Source organism: Tubulanus polymorphus, chromosome 6 (assembly GCF_964204645.1).
Source record: "Tubulanus polymorphus chromosome 6, tnTubPoly1.2, whole genome shotgun sequence".
NCBI lineage: Eukaryota > Metazoa > Nemertea > Palaeonemertea > Tubulaniformes > Tubulanidae > Tubulanus > Tubulanus polymorphus.
The window spans coordinates 3,185,804-3,209,377 of NC_134030.1; the positions used below are offsets into that span (position 1 = coordinate 3,185,804).

General features: G+C 37.6%; 4 protein-coding genes across 5 annotated transcripts; all 4 read right to left on the reverse strand.

Annotated features, from left to right (window-relative positions):
- Positions 1-427: 427 nt before the first annotated feature.
- On the reverse strand, positions 428-4,630 carry LOC141907114 (deoxyribonuclease-1-like). Its single transcript, XM_074796686.1, has 10 exons — positions 4,583-4,630; positions 3,640-3,839; positions 3,415-3,503; positions 3,221-3,313; positions 3,032-3,132; positions 2,214-2,326; positions 1,835-1,989; positions 1,283-1,379; positions 1,143-1,194; positions 428-1,008 (listed from the first exon to the last, which is right to left on the reverse strand). Exons 2-10 carry the CDS (start codon positions 3,829-3,831, stop codon positions 614-616), a joined length of 1,287 nt encoding a protein of 428 aa, XP_074652787.1. The 5' UTR covers positions 3,832-3,839; positions 4,583-4,630; the 3' UTR covers positions 428-613.
- Positions 4,631-5,592: 962 nt separating this feature from the next.
- LOC141907066 (beta-secretase 1-like) lies at positions 5,593-14,371 on the reverse strand. The gene is made up of 11 exons (XM_074796634.1): positions 14,255-14,371; positions 13,328-13,652; positions 12,491-12,579; positions 10,759-10,978; positions 10,515-10,673; positions 9,395-9,529; positions 9,218-9,319; positions 8,508-8,663; positions 8,053-8,134; positions 7,708-7,860; positions 5,593-7,424 (listed from the first exon to the last, which is right to left on the reverse strand). The coding sequence occupies exons 2-11, from the start codon at positions 13,538-13,540 to the stop codon at positions 7,231-7,233; spliced, it is 1,503 nt and encodes a 500-aa protein (XP_074652735.1). The 5' UTR covers positions 13,541-13,652; positions 14,255-14,371; the 3' UTR covers positions 5,593-7,230.
- Positions 14,372-15,768: 1,397 nt separating this feature from the next.
- Positions 15,769-18,870, reverse strand: LOC141907304 (toll-like receptor 6). Its single transcript, XM_074796909.1, has 2 exons — positions 18,545-18,870; positions 15,769-18,061 (listed from the first exon to the last, which is right to left on the reverse strand). Exons 1-2 carry the CDS (start codon positions 18,679-18,681, stop codon positions 15,997-15,999), a joined length of 2,202 nt encoding a protein of 733 aa, XP_074653010.1. The 5' UTR covers positions 18,682-18,870; the 3' UTR covers positions 15,769-15,996.
- Positions 18,871-18,958: 88 nt separating this feature from the next.
- On the reverse strand, positions 18,959-23,058 carry LOC141907447 (glutamate receptor 2-like). 2 transcript variants are annotated; one of them, XM_074797091.1, is made up of 7 exons: positions 22,957-23,058; positions 22,808-22,854; positions 22,327-22,545; positions 21,175-21,387; positions 20,696-20,852; positions 19,963-20,149; positions 18,959-19,754 (listed from the first exon to the last, which is right to left on the reverse strand). In XM_074797091.1, exons 1-7 carry the CDS (start codon positions 23,015-23,017, stop codon positions 19,196-19,198), a joined length of 1,443 nt encoding a protein of 480 aa, XP_074653192.1. In that variant the 5' UTR covers positions 23,018-23,058; the 3' UTR covers positions 18,959-19,195. The 2 variants fall into 2 exon arrangements, with proteins under 2 accessions (XP_074653192.1, XP_074653193.1); XM_074797092.1 differs by lacking the exon at positions 21,175-21,387.
- Positions 23,059-23,574: the final 516 nt, after the last annotated feature.

A 23,574-nucleotide genomic window follows, 5' to 3' on the forward strand; every position in this document is an offset into this window, starting at 1 on the left:
CGCCTTATTTCTGTTTTCAAAAGTAGTTTCATGGAATTTTTTTGAATTCCAAAGTAAAAATTGGCGATAAAACTAAGATGAAATCTGTCGAAAATGTCACAACCAATAGTGGTACTGATTTCGAGTGGTTCAGACGCTTGTTGGAGGATGAAAAGGGTGTCATAGGTTCGAGCCCAGTTATCACATTAAGATCTCCTTACAATGCCAATATAAACAGGCAAGGCTAAGGTTCGAACATAGATCAACAACTCCAGACAATGCAAAATCATACGGTGACAGCATCCTCCAGAATCTTCAGAATGACGACGCATACCACTCAATCCACGCAGACCATAGACTCCTAGACTGTTGGGTTACCTTCACCCAATGAGATAACAACTTATTGAGAATATGCATACATGTATTTACTTTTTAATTAATCACCGCATAGGATATATTTACACAAACAAAGATTTTAGTAAGTCACAGGACTATAGGATATGATACTTTTTATTCGATTTTGAAGGATAGATTTTCTAATAAAGTCACCAACTCTAATTTCATTACATTTAAGTGAATAATATAGTCGCTATATTTGGCTATTTGATGTTCGATGACTGATGAATTGTGTCAGTTATTTAACTCGGGCTCGTCTGTAAACAGTAACGGTACATTTTCGTTCAGCAACCTCGCAAACAATATCAATATTTCCAGTGCTGTAATACGTTTCAATTCCGTAAACATACACAGGATGCACGAGCGTATCTTCATAAGCCATCAGACCGCTGACCAAGTTATCGGAAAGTACTCCCTCATTTTCCTGGCGGAATCTGTCGATGTTCGTCTGCAGGTTACGAACGAGTGCCTTCGTCGCGACGACGTGATTCAATCCGCCTGTTTTCGTGTAGAGTTTCTCAACGGTGAATGAAGTGCTTTCGATTTGTCTGATGTCCGTAGCTGTGGCAAAACCTTCTTCCGAAACCCTGTACGACACCGATGGCTGGATCTTGCGTTGTAGCGCGCGATTTGCTGCAAATACGATTTGAAAACATAACATTCATTCATTTATATCAATCCATATTGTGATAAATGATTTGAAAAATATTTTGTCGGGTAGTTTAAAGAGTGAAAACGAGCTCTAATAAACTAAGTAATCAACTTACGCAGTCCTTCCAATCCTAGTTGAATAGGATAGTGGTCACTAACTTTGATAGTCTGAAATATATATTCAATATTGGGTAATTCATCTTGAAACGGTTAAATTCAGAGGTTGTTTCTTTGCTCGTTTTGATTTGTTTCAAACCTGTCTTTCTGTAAGATGATATTCCTGGTCGAAACGGAATACTGTCGCCGAGTTATGGACGATGGCGCTTTTTAATTTCGGTCCAGCGGTGACGAATCTTCAATAGAAATGTTTTAACTTTGACATCATGAGGAAACATAGTTCTATTTGGAGGTTAGATGGAAGAACAGATTAATCCATCGAGGTTTTTTAGTTCTGACATGTGGAATCGCTTGACAAAATTAGGTCAGTGGAGGTGTACTTGATAGAGGAGAAAACCTTACAAACAAAAGATGATAAGATAAACGATTCGTGAACAAGGCTACAATTGATGATGTCTAGAATTTATTTTCCTAACATTTTCGAGGTTTATCTAAATCCCATCTTCAGACGAAGCAGTAATTTCAATCAATTTCATGTATTGATCCATTGGAAGATGGGGCTTAGAGAAAATCTCGAAACTGTTAGAAAATGAATGTCAGAATAAATGAAATTCGATCATCAATTGTTCATTTTCTTCAAACACGGAGAAATGAACAATGAGTAGTTTATCATCGGTTATAGATCGTTTACCTGTCATATGTGCAGTCGGTTTGTTTAGTCGTTGTATCGACGCAATCGTTGATCAACCAAGCGAATCGTTTATCTGTAAACAATCTCACAGACAACCAATCATTACCACTGGCATAATCACAATCTCCATTAAAATCACCACCGATTAGGATTTCCTGCGACAAATCAGAATACAATATATGATAATCTAATATTTACTCATCACAGTTTATATAATACGTATGATATTCATCGTGTTAGTGAACAAATATCAAAGTTATCCTTCATTGAGAAACCGCCTCGTTTCACTAAACATCTTCATAAGATACTTCGCGTTTTCCTTTTATTGAGATTGTTGGAGTAAGCGTGACGTAAAACTACGATTCAATATGCCACCTACCTGAGTTCCCCATCGTGCAGCTAACACATCATACACATCAACTAGAGCATCGATTTCTTTTACTGCTTGATCAGGTTCGGTGTGGATTACTATAAATCCAAACGTCTCCACCGCTGTAAGATCGAACATCATGATTACGAATTGAATGTAGAATACATCTATTTATTTGACTTATACAATGACAAACGTTTAGGTCCCTGAGTCTTTTGTTACATGGGTGAAGAGATTGGACAAAAACATTATATATATATATTTGATAAACTCCTGAAGCATTTGGACGGGTATCTTATCCGGGGGCTAACTCATTTGATATTGAATTGAGCCCCGGATAAAGCTAACACCAGTTTATGAAACCAGGAAATTGATTTTAGTCAAATGATCATATTAGATCTATGGTGACAGTTGTAGAATCATGGTTTAGAATTAAGTCCGCAAGACCATCTCATTTCTAAAGGTAATCAAACAACTTAGGACCAATAGGATTCAATACCACGATTGGTAGAACACTATATCCGTGTTGACGCGATGAGGAGAGAATCCCACAATGATAATAAAAAGTCCGAAAATGAAACTTCGAGATAGTAGTTTATTTCAACGTTTCGACTATATCCTAATAGTCATCTTCAGGAATAATGAAGATGACTATTAGGATATAGTCGAAACGTTGAAATAAACTACTATCTCGAAGTTTCATTTTCGGACTTTTTATTATCATTGTGGGATTCTCTCCTCAGGATTCAATACCACTTTTGAATTTGTCATATGACTGTAAAACTGGCTCTGGTGATTAAATATCTTATATTCGTTAATCTGTATACCTTTGCCTGGCGCCTTGAATTTGACAGCATAGGGTTCCCTTTGAAATACGTCTTTTGGGTCGACGTATTGGTACGTATCTTCCACAGAAACTACATCTGACCTGAATTATTAATGCACGAAAAGGCGACATTATCAAATGAAATATCTAGACATTTCTTCTGAAAACGAAAGTAATTAGTAGAATTTACCTATAGATAAATCCGTATTGTTCTTTACTGAAAGTTCTACCAAGGCGAGAGCTGATGACGCTATCAAATGTTTTCCCCGTGTTTTGATTTGCCCTGCAAAGAGAGACCTCACATGTATCGTCTACCTATTGCTATATCAAGTTTTCAGAGAATTTCCACTAGGATCTGAACAATATATATCGTAGATTACTTACTGTTGAACTAATCTAACCAGAAATGGAAACGCAGTTTCAGACGAGTCCCTGATCTCTTGTATAGCGATTATATCATATCTTGATATTATCTAATTCAAACGAATAACAATCATCAATTTTGATCCGGTCTTCCCTCATAGTTAATGCATGTTTGAGATGTTAGTTTGTTAAGAATTTCTCGTTAATCGAAGAAAAACGTTTTCCTAGTTTTTGTCGGAATCTTACCTTCACTAGTGTTGTCACAACTGCCGGATCTTGCATCTTTCTCGTGCCGAAAACTTGCACGTTGAAAGCGGCGATTTTCAACGGAGGAGCCGCAAATTGCGGCAGTTCCTGTCGCCTACTTCTCGTCGTACCCGAGATACCGCGACACAGTGACAGCAAAAACAACAACGAACACGCTGTTGCGATCTGCATGGTGAAATCTGAAACAGATTTTGATTCGAATTTCAAAATGTTTGTTCGTCGTTGCAGATGGCCAGTCGTGTCAATGATGAAATTATGATTTCCTTTAGAATTGATGAAAATTAGTTATCCGTTATTACGATGGATGGATCACTCGTTCCAATATAAACAGGTGCATCCCTGATATTATATTCAATATTTTAACCAGTATGGTTTAGATGCCGAACACAATGATACATGATAGGCACCTGGGTTACAACTGGCTCTGTGATAATTCTATGAATTATCTATATATGTAGGGCTTGTTTTTTTAGGGAGGAATGTAGTTTTGATATTATTATGATAAAATCCTTGATGAATTTAACCTTGTAGCGATTTGCTGTAACTCAATACTGTTTTTAACAACCAGAAAACCTTTGACCTCAAATTCCACAGAATGTATTGTTCACATGTCTATGGCCGTCAACTGTGGCATCTCACTTCCAGTTAGCGGTTTACGCTTGACGGTCAATATGACGCGTTGTGACGTCACGTGAATATGGTATCTAGGCTAATATATGACCCTTTAAACGTCAGGCAAAAATATTGAGTTCTCCTTGAATTCCAAAAAGTTAAATGATCATAGTTGCAATAAGTAGCAGACAAAGATAACGTTCTTATCGCAAGCTCAAACTGGCAGAATTCTGTAGCAGGCATTGATTGTAGCCTACCAAGGCCGCATAAACTAGATCATAAAAGTATATAGGTTTATGATTTTACTCACCAGTAGCGGGAATATTCGTGACACTTTCCAGTCAGGTTCGACGCGCGTTATGTGTTAAACTAAAGGAACCCAGTTCTCATAAATCACTAGTATTTGTATATGACCTATTCATCCACTATGATTTGTGTCACAGTAATTTTTATTGAAACAGGGAATACGGGCTTCAATTCATGTCAACATTGTAAAACGCCTACTATAAAATACTTTAACCCTTTTATTTCCATGTACTTGACCTAAGTAGATGTCCTTTTACCCGCTTTTGACAGAACCATTACGTGTGTATGTAACTTGTACCATTTGTTGTGGTTTAACAGCTTATGAACAATTACTCGGTTCATTTTTCTCGCTAAATTTCATCAACTGAACAACTTTGAATCTCGTGACTCGGGAATTGAAACATGCACTCTTTCGCGTTGGAGCCGCATGCAAAATCATCTGATGTTATTGTGCAGTTTTTTCGTTAGTTCGATGTTTAAAGTCCATTGAAATGTAATCCGGATCATCAAATAAGGGAAGAACAGTGATAATGTATCGAAAGTCTCCGGGGGTATTTTCGGATGCCACCTTGAGAATGCCCTTTTTATCAAGACAGATATCGTTAAAACCAATACAAATCTGACATCATCCCTTCAGAAATTGCATCTTGTATTTGGTTCTAACTCCAAGGAGAGCCCATCAACCTGTAGGCACAAATCAAGACCTTAACAAATATTTTCCAATAAGCGGCCCGAAAAGTAGACTTGCTACAAACTATGGCCAGAATAATTAATCCAGACAATGAATAACAGGGAATTTCTGAATGATATGTAAACATAATTTATTGTTTTGCACAAATCGAACTATTCAATAGGAATGCAATAATTTATTAAATACATACATCATATATAAATATTTATAGCACGATAATCAGCAACACATAAATCAGCATAAAGTAAACATGACTTAGCTCTATAAATCAATACAGCTGAATGAATGAGATCTTATTCGACTCCTTTAACAGTTTAACCCTTTCAGTGCGGTCTACACCGCAGTGCGGTGTATAAATCAGTGATGGATTTTGCTAGTACACCGCACTGCGGTGTATTGATGTAATTAGTAATTAGTAATTATCTCTATTGAAAAATGGCAGAAAGTTTCAAACATAGTGAAATACTAGTAACTAACGATACACCGCACTGCGGTGTAGACGCACTATAGTGGAATTCCCATTGTTCAACACACTAGGGTGGAATTTTTTAGAATTTTCAAATTTTCTCCAGCATTATAGGGTATTAATTAGTCAGCACTGAAAGGGTTAAATCAATAACTGTGGAACTGGTTCCATCAACTGTACAACTGGGTCCACAATCCTGAAACCTTACACGCAACAAACATTACAGTAAATACTGTTTAAGCGTTTACCTGGAAGACATTATACGGTTATATAACGGATAACCTTCTGAAAATTTTCCATCAATCTAAGGTGACTAAACGTCCATTTCACGGGCCAGTAGCACAAACCGTTGGTTAAAGATAACTGGTGGATAAATTACACACGGACAAATGGAATTAACTCTTACCAACATTTGACTAATGGCCCATGTACAGTACAGCCTTTATGGCTCTGCTTTGGGCTCCCTTTATCCATCATGCGTTATACGTTCATTTTACATTGTAAAATACTAAATATTTGATAATGAAATAATTGATAATGAAATAATTGATAATGGGAACAAAATCTGGCTGTGCTTTAACAATATCTCATTGCAGCATCTGCATTTGAAAACAATTTACATGTAAAATTGTATAGACCTTATTCACATGGCATAACAGCGTGACATATTGTCGACAGAGCGGCTAAACTGAAACAAAAGTCACGGTCGAACTGACAATGATATGACACGATGTGACCAGTACATGTGAATAAGGTCTATATATCACGATTAATCTCTACACAACGCGTCATAATAATAATCATCCTAATAATCATCTAAATAATCACCAGGACCCAGTTCCACAGTTCTGAGTTAAGATTTGACTCTGAGTTAACTCACTGAAAATGCACTAATTTTAACTCAGAGTTAACTCTAACTCACAACTGTGGAACCGACTCCAGTTCATATCAGAGTGAAATAACTCACACCAAACTATAGAAAATAAACCACCACTTGGTGTTAACAACAGTAAAACAAAAACACTGTTCATCAGTTTCATTTACTACCACTCCTTCAGTAATCCAGTCTGTCGACTTATCAGCGGTCGACCATTTTGTCAGCGATTGACAGGCTTCTCAGCTGTTGACCAGTTTATCAGCAGTTGACCGGTTTCTATCAGTGATTAACTGGTTCAGCAACTATTGACCTTTCTAACAGCGGCCGACTCGTTCGTCGGTGCTTGACCGAATAATCAATGGTCGACTGGAATATCAGTCATCGACCGGTAAATCAGCTGTTGACCGGTTAATCAGTGATCAACTGTTTAGTGGAACTCGATTCGTTTATCAGCCGTTAATCAGTGGTAAATCGTTTTATCAGTGCTCAATCTGTTCTCAAAATCTCCATCAATAGTGAATTCCAAACTGGTCTCGACACGTTTTTGTTGTGAACACAATTTCCAGTAAAGAGAGATCCAGTTAAACCCAAAACTGTTCAGACCTTTCAAGGCATTAACTATTCTTGGAGCAGTCCACTCGTATCTCCGGAGTTCCGCGCGCGACATTTGTTACATTGCCACTGTATTAGAGATATGAATACAGGTATAATACACAGAATACAAACTATACCCATCACATACGCTACAATCGTTAGAGTTGATGTATTTGACTCCGGTTTCACATACGCACAGCCGCGGTTAGTATCGGTACCTGAAAGCGAAAAAAAAATACAAAATATTATTGAAACGAGATGTAGCGGAGCTCAGCGAGTCACTGGTTAACATCGATCCAGTGTTCATAGATTCACATCCTCGTAGGCAAAGGATCTTCTCTGGTCAAACTCCCTCTTAAACTTTGAATCTTAAGAAATAAAGCCTTAAGTGCTGCTCAGTGGTTTGAGGGGAAAAGTTATCTCGAACATGCTAACGATGTTCCGAATGGAGATCAATGGGTTGAAGGAAGACGGTGAAGGAATGTAAGAGATGAAACTAACCGGTTGAGTTAAACGGGCCTCGAATACTGCTAATAAGGAATCTGGAACTGTATGAATTACATTGAGGTTTCGATTGAGCGAATCCGAGCCGACTGTTGAATCTATCGAATACAACATAGAACCCTTCCATAACAACAGCTCCCAGTACAGTTCCTAAATAAACAATCAAATCATATCATTCAGCATTATCAACATATACAACGCGATCAATTTCTCGGGTAACATATTGAAAATCAATAAGCAGTTGACGACAACCAAGAATTGTAGGTCGGTCGGGCGGTCGGTCGGTCGGTGGGTCGGTCTCAGGCCCAACAAGAGAGTATCTCAGAAACTTTCTAAACTAACCCGTTTTTGAGGCAGCAAGGGCAAACTTATAGCAATCTTTCCCAAAAATTGGTATTTCCGGATTGATAGTTCGTAGATATTGCTGCAAGAAACATTAAAAAACATATCTATATCAAAATATCATCTACAAGTTTGAATATGTTATGGACAATCAGAGGGAGCAGTGCCCGTAGTGTGGTGGTACCAGGGTTTCCCTGATTTTTCCATGTTGTAACAGGAAATTTCTTGAGTACCGGTAAATCCCAAAGAATTTCTTGGATTAGAATGTTACAATTTATTTTGTTACAATTTCTCATGAATCACATATTGATTTAGAAATGCGTGGTCAATAACATATCCAAATTCTCTGAGTTTTGCAGTTTGTTTGAAAAATATGTCAAATTCCCTCAGATTTCACTGATTTTGTTCTAGATATTTTTGATTCCCCGAGTTTTACAGGTCAGTGGGATTCGTACCTGTGGTGAAATAACCAGTTGAAAATACGATGAATCAGTATGCATTAAAGATAGTTCAATACTCGGGAACGAATTGAACGGAGTATAACCTTGCCGCCAGCAGACGATATCTAAACCATGCCAAAACTGGGACGGTGGCATCTGATCGGGTAACAACTGAAATACACAACGCACAATCGATTAACAAGAAATTATTCTGCCTTTGAAAGCATTTATCAAACATTGAATGAGAAAGATCAAGTACATCATGACTCATAGTGGCAATGATGGCAGGACAGCAACCATGAGATAACTTGTAGTGACAATGATGCCAGAATAGGAACTACGAGATAAAACTCATAGCGGTAATAATGGCAGCATTGGAACTAGATAACTGAAACTATGAGAGAACTTGCAGGCGCGTTGGAAGCAATTTTTGATTGCTGCGGCCAAATACCAATTTTGGACAAGTTCTAAATATTGCCGCGGCGAATTTACTTAATTTCTTCAAAAGCTGGTATTCAAAGAAAAAAAACTTCATACAGTAAATTATTGCCGCGGCTTTTGCCGCTGCACTTCCAATTGTAGTGGCAATGAAGGAAGAACCAGAATCACATGATAACTGGTGGTCCAGTGAACGTGTTAAGAACTATTTACATAGGAAGACATGGCTAAATTGTCACTCTATCCCACAGATAAATGTCCTAAAACGATGAGAATTATACACAAACCTGAAGCGAGCTTTGAATGTTAGCGATAACATTATTGAATACACGAGTGGGTAATCGTAGATTGGTCGTTCCGCTATCAACTATAGTCTTATCAAAATTATACTGCAACAAAACGTAAAGAGAAATTAGATACATTTAGATTCAACTAGCGGTAGCGAGATTCAGTGTGTGCGTTACCTCTTTACAGTCCATGTTTAAACTAACACCAGCCACCGATATATCGGTTAATATCACTTCGTAATACCATTTCTTATAGATAGGTGAATATAATATAGAACCATCGTATAAATCTTTATCGATTCCTCCAAATACCTATAATACAATACAATATACATATACTGATATAACATGCATTTACATTAACAAATTCTTAGGCCACAGAGGATGTATGCTGTATATTGCCCTTAGTTTTTATCATTATTCAGTCTCTTTATTTTTGTTATATATATATATCTCATAATTTTGTTGCAACATAAGTATTCTGTATTGTGGAAGTAACTAATTGGATATAGTCGAAACGCTGAATAAACTACTAGCTCAAGGACTCTATTTTTCATTTTCATCGTGGGATTTTAAATTATTTTGATACAACACAGAGTTTTTCATTAATGGTTATTGTAAACGAGTGAAGTGTTTATGCATACATGGGGATTGTCATGAATTGGCCACTTCTTCTGATGCGCTTAATGCTTAAAATTGCATTTGTAGGCCGAAGGGCTTGAAAAACAGCATTATTTTGGGTACAATTTTTTATAAATTTTTAAGATCTTATAAGACCCCGCGTACGATAAGAAGAGACTTACACAAATATTGAAAAGGTTTGCTTTTTATATAAAACAGCATTGCTAATTAAGCTTTATGGAGCATGGTTCACAGCTGCTCCCTGAGTTTATCAATAAACAATGAAAGTTTGCTTTCTTCATGTGTAACACATGTCACGACTCATCAAGCATTATTAACACTGTATACATAATAGTGTGAGATAAGTGTAGAGCCGCGGCCACTGATCAAACAGAGATCATTTGAACCCGGGTCGAACTGGCGCGGGCACACAGAGAACCATGAATATGAACAGTGGCTTGAACCTAACTTAGCACAGAGAAAATTTGGCCCAGGTCAAAAATGTTTGTGTGATAGTACGATAGCCACACTTAAACGTGGTGAACGGATAATAAGATAAAAACCCACTATTTACAAATCAAAAGAATGAGTTTCACACCTGATGATGATCTCTAGAGTGAGATCGAAACGTCGTGTATTTTACATTTTAGCTTGTGTGATCATGGCTCATACTTACCAGAGTTCCAGTCATATCCGGTGCTGCTGTTGTGGTCCCGTTATCTAATGACAACATTTTCTTGCCGGCAACCGTACCGCAGAGTTGAAGCGAAAAAACATCTTGAATTTGAGTCTGTTTGACCATCGAATCGAAGAACGGCGTCAAACTAGAATCGGGCTGAAATCGAAGACGAGAAAATACGTTATGAAATACCTCGGAAATATGGCTAAAAATTGAATAAGTGCTGCTCATGTGTACGTACTCGAGCTATAGCCGCATACGCTAATCCTAAAATTCCTTGCCACTTTGAAGCGTTTATAAAGAACTGAGATGAAGATTCAATACAGGCAATGTTTGTAACAACGACAGTAGGACGGGGAAGAGCTGTGAAACCAACTACTTCTTTAGCGAGCGGTCCGTTCCAGTTGCCCTGCGTGTATGGCACGTAAACGCTTTTACCCAGTTTGGAAAACGTCGAAGAGCTGAAATCAATAAGAATAATAACAATAGGTTGGAATGTAGGTAATAATGCACAGGCGAAAATCTACAATAGGTAAAAATGCAAGAAGGAAATCTGCAGAGATATAAGCGAACGTGAGAATTTAGTATCATTCAGGGGCGGATCCAAGTGGAAGGTGCAAAGGGTGTACACCTCTCTGAAAAGGTCAACTTGCCCAGAAATTTCGTGGCAAAATGAATTATATCAAAACTGATACCTAAAGAAAACCAGTAAGCTTATTCCAATTAATTCAATCATAAGTTTTGATTTAAGCGTCGAGTTAAAATTATTTTTCTATTGTAACGCAAAATATCAAATTACTAAATTTTCAACAGACCACCAGCTAGCTATCATTAGATAATACTCAAAGCCATTTTAGTACTACACGTACAGCTATTTCATCCTGTAACCTCAGTATCTATCAACTCATACCATTTCTGGAATTTTTGTGGTATATTTACATGTCTGGCATTATTACCGCACAGCGAAACCTGAATAGACAAATGCTCTTGTTTCCCCATAAAATTTTCACAGGTTTAGTCAAATGCAAGGTACTAAAGATTTGCCATCAAAATAATTAGCGCTGTTCACTATGGAGAGTTAAGTATTAATCAAGTACCTCAAAGTGTTCACTGTTCATAATAATACTGTATAAAATATAGAAAATTTTTATCTCTAAAAAAGTGTTAATTAAATGGAGGTTTCACCATACATTCATCTACTAAGCCTTTAAATAATCGACATGGTGTTTCACTGAATATTCATTCAGATTTCATGGAAATATTGAAAAGTATTTGCTAATATACAGTTTAATTCCACAGCTGAATCAACAGATTTTCACATTTTTCATTATCATAAAAACCCAGGTTGACATAGCTGAGACCGAGTTTCACACCAGGCCATAGCCTCAAACATCATCGGGTTTGAATTCCGGCAAGGGAAGATGTCACCCATTCATCACGATTGATAGAACACTATATCCGTGTTGACGCGATGAGGAGAGAATCCCACAATGATAATAAAAAGTCCGAAAATGAAACTTCGAGATAGTAGTTTATTTCAACGTTTCGACTATATCCTAATAGTCATCTTCAGGAATAATGAAGATGACTATTAGGATATAGTCGAAACGTTGAAATAAACTACTATCTCGAAGTTTCATTTTCGGACTTTTTATTATCATTGTGGGATTCTCTCCTCGTCACCCATTCATAATGTATGAACCATTGTAGTTAACCTATTGATCACCAAGTAGATCCATATGCATTAGGAATACAGCAGATTCCACCCACGCAACTCTAATCAATCAGGACTAGTAATTTTAGACAGTGGAATTCAATTCACATTCTGTTACAATGATTCTAAGATTTCCATCTGATCTAATATGATAATTCGACTTCATGGAATTAAGTGGAGTCAACTTTATACCAGTAGGCCTATCAAACTTTCACAAAAAAACCACCAAAAAATTTAGTTCAATCGAAAAATTACGTACTTTTTCGGATGAAAGTAATTAGTAATATCAGGATGAGGAGCAGCAGCAACTGCAAAATTACTACTTCCTGTATCAACGAGTACATTCAACTACAAATCACAAAAATATATCATTATAACAAAAGTAACAATTTCAAAAAAGTGGCAAATTTTCAAAAAAATAGGCAGAACCTTCCAAACTGACAACCAGCTAGGACCAAGTTTTACAGTGGTTTATGAGTTAAAACGCTTTCTGAAACCAGATCCAGTTTAATTAAGTCTTGAGTTTAGATTGATTTATTTCAAAGGTTCTAAATCTCAAAGTCAAATTATAACTGGGAACTGTACAACTGATATTTGTGTACTGCCACCATCAATCTGCAGCCTCTTTCTCCAACCAGTTTTGATTGTCCACATTTCACATATGCATTCAGTGTTTCACCTGAGACATTTTAAATGAAAATGATCTACAAATACCAGACATAAGACATTTTATTCGCGCGCTTTCTAAAACTAATCATCCACACTTCTCCTAGTAATAGTGAATGTCAGAAGGAACAGTTGGTGGTGAATAAAATGAAGATTATAAGATAAAAACCAACTATCTACAGATTAAAATAATTTGAAAACAAGAATTTATATATTCAATCTAAAATAGGCCTATATAAAATACACAGTGTTTCGATCTCACCCTAGAGATCATCGTCAGGTGATCAAAACGTCGTGTATTTTATATATTTTAGATTGAATAAATCGACTTGTTTTTAAATTCTTTTAATCTGTAGATAGTGGGTTTTTATCTTATTATCCGTTCACCACGTTTGAGTGTGGTTATCGTTCCAAAATGAAGATTACTTACTTTTTGTGGAGGTGTTCCGATTAGAGCCTCGATGTAATAACCCTGACCAGGACGACCGGCGAGGTCATCCCTCTGTCTCTTCACCCATTCTGATTTACTAATTAAAACTGATTCATCGACAGCGCCGCGAGACACGTACAACGGCAGACGAATCGTAGATGAATCTACGATCGTCGAAACGAACATCACTACGAACTGAATCGGGAGTAACATGTTCGTTTAGGCAATTATTCCTGATTCAACTGCTGCTCGCAACTTTGTCATCTAATTGTAATTGATAATATGCTGTGGTTCATATTGCGGAAATTCACTGATCACTGATCATCTGAAAATACAACCATTGAAAGCAGACGTAAGAATGACACACAAAAATCAATGATGAAACACTGTGTGCGTCCACAGGGCTATACTTAGTATTGCCCCCACCAAAAATTTTGGAAAAATGCCCTTTCTTAAAAATATTATTGTTAAATCCAATAGAAATTCAATGTTGAATCTTTCACTTTGGATAAACATTTTGTTATAGGCCTAACAGAGTGAGAGTTTTTGTTAGGGTAGTGCTTTGAACTAGACCATTCTCTATCAAGCCCAAAAGGCCAAGTGTTGTATACCATTTTAAAATCTTATCTCATTTTCATTCATGTGGTGGAGCTCAACTCCAAAGTCGAAGTCAAATAGTAAATACCGCGACACGGAGGGAGTAAACAAATTTCAAAACGATTAAAGTCGAAACTTCCACTCCTCCACTGACAAAGACTTTGAATGAATCACTCACACAGTCACACTCGCAGCAGGACCAGCTACTATTATATAATATAATAGACTAGAGGTAGCCTAAAAATAGAGGCGGTTCTTCTGGGACTTGACTCGATGTATAAAAATTACTGTGAATAAAGCAAAGTCATCCATTAAAAAGACAATACTCACTTAATATAACTATAAACGTCATTGGTTTTTTTTTCATGTGTAGCTTAGGCCTATATGGCTTGAGAAAAGCCTAGTGATTAAAGCAGCATAGTCTAATTCAATGAATACGTAAATTACTTCCGGGTTACCGGTAGGTGCTGCCCTCTAATACTTTGAAAAAGATTAAGTAACTAATTGCTTTAGCCTAGTTCTATATTGGTGACCTTTATATTAAAATGATTATCAGAACGTCTACTAAAATAGGTTTTCAACTGATATGAATTAAAGATAAATTTTCAGTAGACTGTTTGGTAGACTGGTTACCGGTCTAACCGGCAATCAGTCGTCAGTGGTGGTGATAAACGGGTGGCTCCGATATTATCAACCATGGCAACTCCATTTTTTTCGCACGAATCCCTTAACATCATTGAATGTCCGATCATTTGATTTCTTTACTTTAAACGATGTGTATTATGATGTAGGCTGCTCTGCATATAGTTAGTTACCTAATCGTTGGTGGTGAACTTTTTATAATCGGATGGGCTTATACGCGGTCACATTGTGAAGTGAAACTAAACCACGACATCTCTGTACGGCAAGTTAACAACGATGAAGTGCCCTCATCACGATTCAGATGGGCCAAAAACCCGCAGTACCACGGTGAGAATCGGCAAATTGACTGCAGTCATGCCGGTGCACGGCGAGTTGTTGCTGCGCAGAAATTGACAATCCTCGTCCTCTGTTGAGCTTGCCGGCAGCAGGTCCAGTCTTTTTCGCAGGGACTATAGACTCAGCATGGGCAGCAGAACCATCAATATTTGAATATTGAGTTCTGCAGTGCGAGTCCGGACCCGCGCCACCGACTGCGTCAAAATTTTGACTGTTAGGTGCTGCCGCTACATATTACATTGACGGCGAATATGTGAACTAACTTGACAATCCAATATTCTTAATGTGGCATGTGAGTAGTAAGTTAATTCGCACATTCGCCGTCAACGATATGTATAGGGGCAGCACTTAAAGGTTAAAGTGGGCGTCTGATTTTGTACGCGGGGTGTCCGTAGTTCGAACCTAGTAACTTCTGACGAAGTTTAGAGGATGTGCCGCGTTTGAACCCAGTAATTACTGGCACTGATAGCGAGGTGCTGATACTGAATAGAGGATGGAATACAATTATTGCAGATATTCACCCAGAGGAAGTTCGGCCGATCGACTGCCAATACGTTTATAGTTCGATGTCCGATAAGTTAGAAGGCTCCAACAGTCCACGGCATACGACGTTTCAAAAAAATAGGGAAATTTTCTTTTTAATCGGTGGTCAGAGATTTTTACCTCCTCTAAACTTTTTATAGTAGGCTAAAGTTTAAAAGATACTGGGAAAAAAATTACTAACTTTACTGGAACCAACATCATACATATATTAAGTATACTTTACATTATATTTTTCAGTACACGACCCATTGCGGCAAATCTACGAGGGATAGACGTTTAGGCGTAGAGAGAAAATACCGGTTGTGCAAAAATGTAGATGTCTAGATTACAATTTATTACAAACTATACATTCATAACTTAAATAGGATCAAATTCAATCTACTACATGTATACAGATTGATATAAAAAAGCATCTCAAATTTTCTTAATTGTACGAACGATAATACCGAAATAAGGCTGCTGCTGCTAAATATGTACTTTTACGAGATCTGGCTTTAAACAGTGCAACGGTGCAATGAGATTAAGTTTATAGTGAACTGTTTCTAAAAGAACTAGATTTCTCTTGTTTCTAACAGCAATAGTTTCAGACGCTTCCAGAAACGTTTTTGAGCCCGAGTTGTAGTCGGGTAACGGAGACAGGTTACGTGTTTCATTAACGTTTTTATATATTTCGGTAGAGATTCCTCCCTTACGTCGTACAGAAACAGCAGAATGATGACGTTACGTCTGTTTTCGAGTGACGTCATCGTGGCCTGATTCACTTCGAATTCCGTCCACGTTCTGCGGATGAAAGCGTACGAAATGGGGAAAATGACCCACTTGGAATTTGTGACGGCATCAACGATACTTAAACACTCGTAGCGACCGGCGGGAAAATCACGACCATCGATGCACAACGTAAAGCTAACATCTTCCCGATCTTCGAGTTCCGGCCGTAAATAACCCATCACGAAATCGCTATCCTCTTGGCTGTACGGCAGGTAAACATCAAACCTTCTGGTCGAGAAATCAGCATCCAATTCCCGATAACCTCCGCGTCTTTGTCTGGGTGTGTGACATTTGACATACCAGAAATATTTAACATCCCACCTGAACACATAGAACACTGTAAGTGTTATACAGATTAGTACGACTGGACTAATCGTAAACGCGATTAGAAAATACGGATTATTACCGCATTTGATCCAGTTCGGTTCATAATCTCTTATAGGTTTCCCTCTCAGTTCAGGTGGGCCCACGCAATGTACGTCGCTATCTTCTTTACGAACCCATTCGCTAAACGCTTCTAATCTACAGTCGCATAGTAAATGGTTATTTTCCAGGAAAATTGTCTTCAATTCTGGCAACGAACGAAATACATCGACCAATTTTTTGTTGATCGTCACGATCTGATTGTCGTTCAGCTTGATAGTTTCAAGTTTTTCTTTGCCCTTCACTAAATCATGTGGAACGTGTAGCAAAACATTTCGTGACAGTTGCAAATATTTGATTTTGTCCGTGTATTTGAGGAAGTCACCACGAATCGACCGAATTCGATTCATTGACATGCTTAGATATTTCAGACGAGGAATGGGTCGAAATATACAATTCATTTCATCGAAAAATTGGCTTTGACCGAATTCGTTACTGGTTAGAACCAATCTTTCCAACGACGTTCCGGCAAATACTTCACACGAGTTATTGTCGAGGTTGAAATACAGGTTGTTAAACGCTAGATCGAGATCTTTCAAATGTTTCATTCCGGTAACGTTTATGACCGTTGGGTTCAAACCCAATTGACGCCGTATTAGAAAAGGATTAATGTGGGTTAAAATCAAGACTTCCAGATTAACCAGATTTGTAAAATCTACCGAACATGTTGGACTCGGGCACATCGTCGCATGCACCAATCGCAATTGTTTCAATGCACGGTGTTTTGGCATCTTGAAATTATGCCCATTCGGGTTGTTGAGCTTGATGGCGCAAAAATCAAAATTCAAAATCTCCAACTTCTGGTGTCTTTTTATAAATTTCGTTATATTTAGGTTGCCCAAATTGTTCCACGATGCTTCTAAACTGCGCAAACCTTCTGGAAATTTGGGGAGAGATTTCATATTACAGAATGAAATGTCGATGTTCTGTAAATTGGTCATCTTTAACAGTGGGTTCCCGCTCATCTTGATATTTTCGTTTTTCGATAGATCCAATTCCTTGAGATTGGTGTACGGCAGAACAGAAACGAAATCTCCATTCATTATTTCAATCGAACAATCTTTAAGGTTTATATTCGTTAACGGGAGTCGATTCAGTCCACCTAACGCCTCACGTATACCCCCGCGGAAATCATTGGAACTAACGTTGAGATAATGTAACATTTCAAACTTTGAAAAGTCTCCTTGTTTTATGTTGTTTCGATCGATCACGAGCCTTTTCAGTTTTGGGGCTTTGAATCTATTCGAATCGACTGTTGTTATGTTATTTTCAGAAATACCCAAGTGGACAAGTTCTGGTAAATCCACGGCTGGTAATTTGTCGATTCGGTTTCTCCCCAAATATAGATGCGTCGTGTTTCGGGGAACGCTTGGAAACTCGTCAAGGTTTTTCCCAACGCATGAGACCAACAGCTGTGATGAAGACCTAAAATATCAACAGCAAAATGGGCTATTTTATTTCAATTTCTAAATTGACGATCTCAAGAACTTTTTATAGAGGTATTGCACGGACTACTGTTTACATGCGTCATATTGGACGTGAAATACAATAGCAGCGAACGGCGAGTTTTAAATTGAGTTGCCTTCTGCACTTACGTCCAATACGATGTCAGGTGCATTGCCAGTTTCTAGAATCAATTTTAGAAATTAATTCTATAAATGGAATTAATCTAGAAATCCGTCTTTCTAAAACCAAGACAGATTTTTTCATCAATTTTGTACATTTTGTTTTATAGCATGCATGCGTAGATATATATTTCAACTTTATGTAAAGCAAATAGCTTTTTTGGGCTCACTTTTCTTTCGTATTTTTGCAGTTTCTTATCTTATATTAGACAATAATTATTAGATAAGTGAGGTGAGATTTAAGTATTTCACGTGTGACTCATTTTTGCTGATCTGTCATTACCTGGTGCAGTTGCATTTCGACGGGCAGTCTGCCGTGTCGTTCAACTGTAAGCTTTCATCATCAGATGCCGCAGCTATAACACGTAATGATAAATCCACCAAAAACAACACAGAACAAAATGAAATATGTCGATACATATTGGAGAAGAGTTGACGTGTTTATATAGGTGGGCGTTTTAACACAGAATGTCGTGTGAACGTGTTTGCTTTTATTTTTAGCGCGTCCCTTAAAGGAACGGGTTTCCCCAAACACTTCTAAACATTTCACTCAAATTTTTATAAACATCGTCATCGATGTCTCGACGGGTGCCGTTTATTCATAGTCAAAGGAAACATGAATGTCCCCTAAGAGCTCTGTACAACCCCGAAGGGCTATTTAACCTGTCTTTCAGAGCTATTTTTACTACAAAATATAGGTTGTTCTGACTGTAGTATAATATGAAAGGTATACGTATATTGTAAAAATGTTTTTCTCCTTCAATTAATCAACGTAAATAAGTACGAGTCATGGTATCAAAATTTCCATGAATAGTTCAACGATTAAGATCAAACGCTATTTCCTGATTTTCGTATATATTTATTATTGTAAATTACATCAACCTCACGCGATTGCAAATTCACGTTTTTTCCCGAGTGTCGAAAATCGGAATTTTCACTTTGTCCAACGGGAAAAACCTATTTCAACGCCCAAAAATATCAGTGAGATAAATACCCCAATTATTAGCATAACAAGAGGTCCCACAAACGTGTTTAAGTAGATGACATGAGTCTCTTCAGGAACGGAATCGGTTGAGAATATTTTGCCGGCACCGACTCGTGGTGCAGCTCGACTGTTTGTATCCAGCTTCCCGCAGTCGACCGGAGATGTTGCGTGCCACCATTTCTTATAAAGTTCGTCTAAAACTCGGTTTTGTTGCAGTAATGTAACGGCATCTCGTACTCGAGTGTTATAAGGAGAACCTATCGGCAAAGCTAAGCCGTACTCGTTTGAGTTCAGTAATCCCCCTATTTGAATCAAACTACAGTCACGAGCGCTCACGTATTCCAAAAGCGTACTTTCTCCGAAATAGGCGTAGCCCCCGCGCTTGACGCGACCTATACCACCATAGGCCGACCTGACGTTTGTGGAACGATTGTAAATTTCTTTGTAGACGGGGTTTGTGGAATATTTCAAAAAGTTACTCGTTACGCCATTTTCAATTGCACCAAATCTGAAACGAGAAATGAATTATCAATTCCGTTTCCAGATACATATATCAAGGCAGACGGTGTTGGAAGCTGATCAGTTGCATAGTAAGGAGTTGGATTTGACTCGAAATGAAGCAAAATACTTCATCTCACAACCGGAAGTGAGTCCTGTTTCCAGAAACATTATGATTTAGAATATGGAGATTATCTGGGGAAATGTCATTCTCTTACTTAATCTTTGTGTTGTTGAGTAGGTCTCTAGCCGAATTGTACTGGATTTCAAAGTCTGTTTCAGTACGAAATGTTTTCATTCCACGAAACAATAAAATCACGTACGTGGCAACACTGACAAATCGAAACATCCACCATATAATCATTAGGCTTCTGGATGCTAGAGATCTAGGCTGCCAACTTCCATCTGAAAGAACGTATATTAAACGGGCTTCTTCTAATTTCTATAACACATCTTACGAGGAATTCTGTATTTGATTCCGCAGGTTTTTACTTTTATTCAGAAGCTTCGCGAGATTGCATTTCCTTGAAAATCCCTTGCAATGGGTTTGAATGATATAACTTATTGTCAATATATCAAAATACTTGAATAGATTCAATACAATGAATATGACAAGGGAATGTAGGTATATCGTCAGTGAATAGAATCACCTTTGACCAGGTCACTACAGCTAACATGTTTACCATACATAATTGACCAGACAAACTTCCAAGCTTTATCTTCAACTTCCCGGAAGGGATATTTCATTGTTTTTCAATCAAAATTGTTTCGGATTAGGTTTTAATAGTATTTTAAAACCCTAATCCTTACCCTGAATGCCAGGATTCGGGTATGTTATTAAACCCATATACATATCCGAATGACTGGAACTTCGAAACTATTAAGGCCATTTTTCTACGTAATCTTGTTTCTATTACGGGTGGATGATGATAGCAGATTTTTGACACTCACTATATAAAAAGCCCGTAAGAGCCAGCCAAAAACATTCCCGCATCTCGTGGAAACAGTTATTATTCTGTTGCGATTGTCTTTCTCTTGAATCTTGTACGATTCGATCGAAAACGTCGTAAGGGTTAAAGCGATGGTTCAACAACAATAACAAACTAATCTGAAATACGGAGTATTTTCGTAAAATAGAATTCAAGACCAGTTCCTCGGAGGTTCGGAATAAGAATATGATTCATTTTCAAATAAAACCCCTGGTTAAGTGTTGGTGGTGATCTTTTGTAAAATTGTTTTTCATAGGGGTTAGAATAACTAGACAATTGATTGACAACTGCATATCTTACACAATTATCAAAGGATTTGTAGTAGTTTAGACATGAATAGAATTGTCTATATCTGATATTATGAAAAATACTATACATGCTATAAGTTGTACTAGGCTATTCTTAATCTGGACTGATTGCATGCCTAATAAAAAAACTCACTATAATCCAAGCAAAAATCAGCGAAATCCAAACTCCTGAACTGAACGGCTTTAGGAAATAAAGAATATCGGCGCTAGATTCGTCCGAATCTGTTATCACATCCATTTTATTCATCAATATACTGATACCGTATTTCATAAAGGCCGGTGAGAACTGGACAACTGTTGATCGTTTCTTTGTGATCGTCAGGGCTCCGGCAGCAACATCTGCATTCTGTCGTAAATATCAAAAAGAATTCGATGTCTTCTTGATGGAAATTGTGGACCCATTTTCCGAGTTTCACAAAGTTTATTTGCACCATATTTCATTAGAAAAAATAATTGAGTGCAGATAATTCTGCCATACAATACACCTTATTTACAAAGGGGTCAGAAAATGGCCGCCAGAACCAAAAATAATTTCGCAGGAGATTTTGCAGGTAACACCTACATTGGATATAGATATAATACAATCACACCTGATGATGATCTCTAGGGTGAGATCGAAACGTCGTGTCTTTTAAATATTTTAGATTTAATAAATAAATTCTGGTTTTTAAATTCTTTTAATCTGTAAATAGTGGGATTTTATCTTATTATCCGTCCGTTCACCACGTTTGAGTGTGATCATCGTTCTAATACAATCAGGCGTTAGAGAAATATGTACATCCTTATCAAAAGGGAAAAGAGGAATAGAGCGCAATGCGAGTCTGGCTGGAGACGAATTCAGTGGGTGTAGTATAACAGTTCATTTGCTTGTTCATTATTATGACGGGCAAGCCGTTTCTTGTACTTTTCCGTGTTGTGTTAAAAAGTGTCTGAATGGAATATAAACTTGAATGCCTGTATTAGTGTTTTCATGAATAGTCTACGAATTTCTTCCAAATGATGTTAATCGGGAATCAAGATTTCCGTGTTCACGAATAGCCCGATTGTATCGTAATATTTTCTTAATATTTACACTTTTTATAGTCACGACTTTTCCTGATGTAAAACCTATTTCTTTGAATCAATATTGATACTGAATGCTAGATTTTTTAACGTCCATCAATAGATTACGTCAACGACTCCAGTCTAGGGTCATGCGTTACGTTCACCGTTCAAAAGGAACGGAAGTAAATTAGATTCCATGGTCCAAGTCTCTAGAAAGATTGTGTGTACATGCACGACTTACCTTTCCGATCAGTTGTCCGATCATTCCGTCCCACGTTCCATTATATGATATTTGGTGGCCATATTTCTCGTCAGGATCGGGATATATAGAATAATTGAAGCCTGCTACACGACTGACTTCATCCATCAGATCTTTGATATAGCCCATATAGCGACTGTTTCCCGACAGAGTGGATGCAGCCAGGTCTTCATGTGATTTCAGACGAAGAAATGGCTCTTCCTAGATCGGATCAGACGGAAATGAACTTTAGATTCACCGATCAACAACTTCTCCATACCGACTATCTTTGATTCCTAGGCTTAATTTGTGTAAGAGTTGACCCCAAATTACACAATTCATGGCTATATTCGACTGCGGGATTGAATAAGGTTAATTTCCGATGTTCTTGAATGGTAAATGACCGCTAAACTGTTAAATTTCTGAAGTCGTTTTTGCCGATGATGTTTACTTTTTCATGATAAAATCAGCGATTGTTACTTACGAGAATTGAAACTACTTTTAAATGTACAGATTTTCCATTATCAGCACCTGAAAGTTTTGAAACCAATTACGAAAATCTCTCTTTCGGCCTGTGATATGAATAGTACAGTTTTGAGAGGAGTTTTATTCTAAGATGAATCATTGACTTACTACAAAATAACGTCGGTGATAATAGAATCCATAGAAAACCAAGCCACAATTTCAACTGCATCACTCCGTTACGTTATATACGTCGATATATACTAAAATAACATTGAATAGGACGAATTGTAGTCGCTTATTTTATGGCATTATTCTATTACGTGACGGAGTCTGTAATTAAGGTCAGATTCCTAGATAGTAATTGGGTCTCGTTTGTATGCGTGAAATTCGATTAATGGTCTTTGTAAATATTTTCACGAATACCGGCTCTCAACTACTGTCGTTTATAACGAATTCTTCATCTACTTCTGAGTACTACTCTGGTCTCACAGCACCACTGACGCGGGGGAGTGTCGGGTTGAAATTGTACTGCCCCCAGACGCTATCTGAGCGTTTATGGTGATTTTCTACAAGGCAGGATTCTACAAGGCCACACGACACCCTCCGGTGCTGCCGCTATGCTCATAATTAAGCGGATTTTTCACACACTAATGTAAATCGACTCTGGCAATCTAGGAGAGTCTATTGCCAGAGTCAGTTCGTGTTAGTTTATGCAAAATCCGCTAATGTCGATCATAGCGACGGCACCGTACAGCATAATTTACTGACACTAAATCAGTGGCCCGT